The sequence below is a fragment of the Cicer arietinum genome, chromosome 6 (genome assembly GCF_000331145.2).
Source record: "Cicer arietinum cultivar CDC Frontier isolate Library 1 chromosome 6, Cicar.CDCFrontier_v2.0, whole genome shotgun sequence".
Taxonomy (NCBI): domain Eukaryota; kingdom Viridiplantae; phylum Streptophyta; class Magnoliopsida; order Fabales; family Fabaceae; genus Cicer; species Cicer arietinum.
The window spans coordinates 42,881,393-42,886,862 of NC_021165.2; the positions used below are offsets into that span (position 1 = coordinate 42,881,393).

Genomic DNA, 5,470 nt, shown 5'->3' on the forward strand with positions numbered 1-5,470 from the left:
TGCCTTTCATACATGTTAAAAGATTTTGGATTTACCATGTGGACAATTTTTTTTTGACAGATGACAATGAATTCAGCCTTGTTGATTCATATTGATTCAACTTTTAAAAACTAACTTAAGTTATAGAGTGATTGCAAACTATAAAGTCAATAATCACTTTAAAGGAACCTTATACATTTACCTCACTTGTTTTGCTACTGCATGCAACTTAGTCATGGATTGGATGGGATTCAAAAAACATATTGCATTACAAAGAGTATATGTGAAGACACTAACATTGTACACGGTATGAAAAATTCTTTAAACATTGCATTGTTTCTCACATCACAATAATAATCAAAACCTATTATACTCAATAAATATCTTCCTCTTAAATCCCAAGTTTCCCTCCAACCAAGTGTTCTGCGACGAGCCGACGCAAAATCTTGCCAGTAGCTGTCTTAGGCAAAGAATCAGTAATGAAAACCTTTTTTGGGACTTTAAAAGATGTGAGATTCTTCTTGCAATATATTAGGACCTCTTCTTCATCAATATTTGATCCTTCTCTTGGTATGATTGCACAATGTATCTGTTCAATGGTAAAATGATATTAACAACATAATTTTCAGAGTTAATATCGTATATATACATCTTTAAGCATATATAGTAGTAATCCAAAAATTTGTGAAATCTTTTCATTGCCCTTATTTACTCAATTGTGTTTTTTTGCAGTTAGAACTAATTATGAAATTTGGAATAACTAATGTTTCAAGAAAATTTTCATAATATTGATAACTATACAGAAATATTTTGTCATTGCATGTGTATGTGTCCCACATGTGGGTTGTGAGTTGCTGCAAGGTAACATGTTTTCCTTAATAAGAAAGACATCAAAGGGGTTGATAATGTATGGTTTCAATAATACACGAAATGCTATCTTATGGATTCTACCTTTCAATCACAGAGTATCAGTTTTTATAAATAAAAAATAAAAAATTTGCAATAAAATCTAGGCTGTTCGATCTCGACCCGGCTGAGGAGAAGCTAATTTGATTGGCTAAAACAAAATATGGAATATTCTCAAATAGAAGAGTTTTGTGGTACACCTCAAAGAATAATATAAGACAGAATTTGAGGGATGCAGGTGAAATATCAGTACCACACTGCTACAAGAATCCTCTATTCAATTTGGCTTTTAGGTAAGGTATTATCTTATTGTAGGGTCTCACTCATGAATAATGAATGATCACAGATCACCAAATAATGCAAATAATTGAAGTGTCATCTTGTGAATCACTCCCTCCATTCGATTTAAGGTTATTTAAATATATCAATAAAACAAATTAATTATTATTTTTAATGAAAATATTTGTCTTTTTATATCATATCTTTAATGATTAAATATGTTTTTCGTCTCTATGAATATATTATATTCCGTTTTTAGTCACTCTAATATTTTTTTTCAAACCATGGTCCCTCAAATGTGTTTTATTTATAATTTTAGTCTTTATTTTTAAGTCAATTCATGTATATCATTCGAATTTTTGAATAATTTTTTGCAAATATGTATAAACTATTATTATAATCTCTCATACAGAAAATTAGAACTTTTAACAAAACATTAACTGAATATAAATTTTTAAAAAAATAATATTTAATTCATCATTTGTTAAATAATTATAAATCTTTGTGAAAAATATTATATATATGCATGAAAAAAAATTATTAAAAAATTCAGAATATACAAATAAATTGATTTAAAAACAAAAACTAAAATTATTGCTGAAAAATATTTGAGAGACCACTCTTTGAAGAAAAATTTTAGAAGGAATAAAATAAAATATAGTATATTTATATAGACCCAAAAACTTTTTAATTCAATCTTTAACTATATATTATTTTATTCTGCTTCTTTTTTCTAAAATAAATAGTTAATGATTTTTTTTTGTCTGTTGCTTAAAGAAATTATTAACAAACAATGAAAAATAATTAATATTACATTAAACTTTAAAAATAACAACTAAATATAAACAAAATTATTTTACAAATATATGTTAAAAAATGTATTGTTTGTCCTACACTATCAATAATTGGGATCTAAATTTTCTGAAACCATTAAAGATCAAACAATCTAAATTTTAATATTAAAATTTTTTATTAAACAAAATTAAAAAACAGTTTCGGGATTTAACTGTCCAATTAAGACCGAATAATTTCCACGAGTAACTGCACCTAATTCAATTTCCAACCATTGGATGAGAATCATATATATGTGGAAATTAAGAATATCCGCTCATTTACAGGATCCGCTTGTCTTAGATTTTTTTAAAATAATTTTTATAACATATATATATATATATATATATATTATATATATATATATATATATATATATATATATATATATATATATATATATATATATATATATATATATGTATCTTTTATTATTTTAAATAAATAAGTTTAAAAATAAAGGTTGCAATATAACAGTGATGTGACAAAATCTGCACTAATCCAATAAAATGAAAATGTACACAAATGAGAAAAAAGACAAACCTCTTCCCCATATTTCTGATCTGGTACTCCAAAAGCAACTGCCTGAGCTACCTCTGGATGTGTTAAAAGGACAGCATCTACTTCTATTGGTGATATTTTCTCTCCTGAAATATTTGTAATATAAAATCAAACATGCTATAATTACACATATAATATACATTGCTTTACCAAAAAATAAAAATAAAATCAAGTGCTGCGAAATTAATGGGTAAAATTTATACAATATCTAGTTATCTACTTACTCCCCCTAACGTGTGTACTGTGTACCAAAATCAAAAGCTAATAAACATCGTTGTCATGTTTTTATGTCACATTTATTTCAATATTTATAATTCATTCATGGACAATACATGCAATAATTAATTAAGAAGATTCTTGATCTGTGCTAGACAGCAAATTAAAACTATGGCTAAATTACATTCGTGGTCCTTTAACTTAATTTTAACTTAATTTCAAGTAACGTTTTAATCATTTATCTTTTTTTTTTTTCGATTTAGTCCTTAGCCTTAAAACTATATACAAATAATTAAAACCCCAACATTAAGATATTCATCTAGTAAAAAGAAAAAATTAAGATATTTTTTCATGTGATTAATCCATGTTCGAAAAATTAAATTTCCATAAAATATTTTTGTTTCTAAAATAAATTTAAGAAGCAAAATAAACGTAATATATCTTGTAAAAGAAATAAATTTATTCTATAATTATAAGCCAAAAATAGAAAAATATACCTCCTCTATTTATGAGCTCTTTAATTCGACCCACAAGATACAAATATCCATCAGAATCAAAATACCCAATATCACCAGTATGAAACCAACCAAACAAAAACCCCGTCGTATTGGCTTCATCATTATTCTTATAACCTTTGGTAACATTCTCACCCTTAATACAAACCTCACCCTTAACTTCCACTTCCATAACCCGACCCGACTCATCCAATATAACCATTTCTTGACCCACGGGTTTCCCAACCGACCCAGCTTTGTGGGGCCCATCTTCTGGCAAAGGATTCGAAGACATTAAATGAGAAGCCTCCGTCATTGCATAAGCTTCCAAAACTGGAGCCCCAAATGCTTCCTCTAAACGACCTAGAATAACCGGTGCCAATAAAGCACTACAGCTTCTTATAAGCCGGAGCTTCGGGTACACCGGTTCGGGGTTATTTAAGTGTCGATCTAGTATGATCTGGTGTATGGTAGGAACAGCTGTGTACCACGTGGCGTTGTATTGAATCATGTCTTTCCAAAACGTTGAAGCCGAGAATCTTCCCGCCGATGGTAACGCGACGGAAGCTCCGGCACCGAGTGAACTCAGTAATCCGGCGATTAATCCGTGAACGTGAAAAAGCGGAAGAACAATTACAGTTGAATCTGACTCACTGAGTCGGTAAACCGATTCGATGTTTTTAACCGATGAAACTAGATTGTGTTGACTCAGTGGGACCCCCTTGGGACGACTCGTGGTTCCTGATGTGTGGAGGAAAAGTGCCACGTCGGGTGGTTCGTTAATGAGTTCGGTAACCGAGTTAACTGGGTTGGAGATTAAGTCTGACTCGGGTTGGTTAATCGAGAATTTTAGTTTGGTTTGTTGTTGTTCTCCTTCGATTTGAATTAGTGAAGCCGAGCCGAGAGGAATGTTGAGCTTTGAAGCTGCGGCTTGAGCCGGCTCGTTACCTTCTGACGGTGTTAATAGAAGCTTTGATTCTGAGTCGGATAAATAAAACTCGAATTCTTCCGATGTATAAGCTGCGTTTAATGGCGCGGCTGTGGCTCGAACTCGAATTACGGCTAAAAACAATACAACATACTGAAACAACCATAAAAATTAATTGATAAACAGAAAAAGAAATTAACAAATAAATATTAAAAATCTCTATCAAAATTGAAAACGTACTTCGATGGTATTTGGGAAGGTTAGGGCGACGACGTCGTTTGGTTTGATTCCGGCGGAGATCAGATGAGCGGCGGCGGAGTCGACTAATTCATGAAGGCGCGAGTGAGTGAGGTCGAATTTTCCGGCGACGGAGATGGCTCGCCGGGAGGGGAATTTTTTGGCAACGGATTGGAGTAATCCGGTGAGGGTGGTTGAGGTTTCCATTGTTTCTTTTTTTTTTTTTGGATGAAGAGGTTTGTTTCGGCGATTAAAAGTGTTGGTGGTGAATGGAGAATGGAGAATGAGGTAAGCGTATATGTTGTATTAATATTGAGGGAATATATAGGCACGTGAGTGGCGGTGGCATCTAGGGGAAATAAATTGGTTCAATGTTTCCACGTGGAATACTTGTTGTATAGTAAGCTGATGTCACATGAGGATTCACGTGTTCTTCTTTTTTGTTATAAAAATAGAAATAGTGTTTTTTTTATTTAGAGATTAATTCATTTCATTACATTAAAATTCTAAATACATGTAATGATATAATCAAAGTCACTTAGAAAAGTATAAGAACTAAACATTTTTGTTAGATGAATTATTACTACTAGGAAAATCTAATTTACTGACGGAATTTAGAGACGAAATTTTGTCCATCACAAATAGAGACAGAATTGGAGACGAAAAACAATTTGTGGAGACGGATGTAATAAATTTTATGTTTGAGAAGGAATTTAGAGACAGAATAACCCATCACATAGTTAATATGTCTCTAAATCCGTCTTAAGCTCTATTTCTAAAAGTCACACTTACACTCTAAAAATCAAAAAATTTATAGAGACGAACAATGGCGTCTCAAATGTTTTCCGTTTCTATATTCTAAAGTTTTTCACAAAAAATTTCCTCCAACTACAGAAAAGTTTCCCTCCCTTTAAAATTTTCTCCAACTTTCCAGATTCAATAATTATAATAATAATAATAATAATAATAATAATAATAATAATTATTATTATTATTATTATTATGATTGTTATTATTATTATTATTATTATTATTATTA

The 5,470-nt window shown here is 30.4% G+C and overlaps 1 protein-coding gene across 1 annotated transcript; it reads right to left on the reverse strand.

Annotated features, from left to right (window-relative positions):
* Positions 1-226: 226 nt before the first annotated feature.
* Positions 227-4,726, reverse strand: LOC101505092 (oxalate--CoA ligase-like). Its single transcript, XM_004513685.4, has 4 exons — positions 4,435-4,726; positions 3,270-4,347; positions 2,539-2,642; positions 227-568 (listed from the first exon to the last, which is right to left on the reverse strand). The coding sequence occupies exons 1-4, from the start codon at positions 4,636-4,638 to the stop codon at positions 371-373; spliced, it is 1,584 nt and encodes a 527-aa protein (XP_004513742.1). The 5' UTR covers positions 4,639-4,726; the 3' UTR covers positions 227-370.
* Between the last annotated feature and the right edge of the window lie 744 nt (positions 4,727-5,470).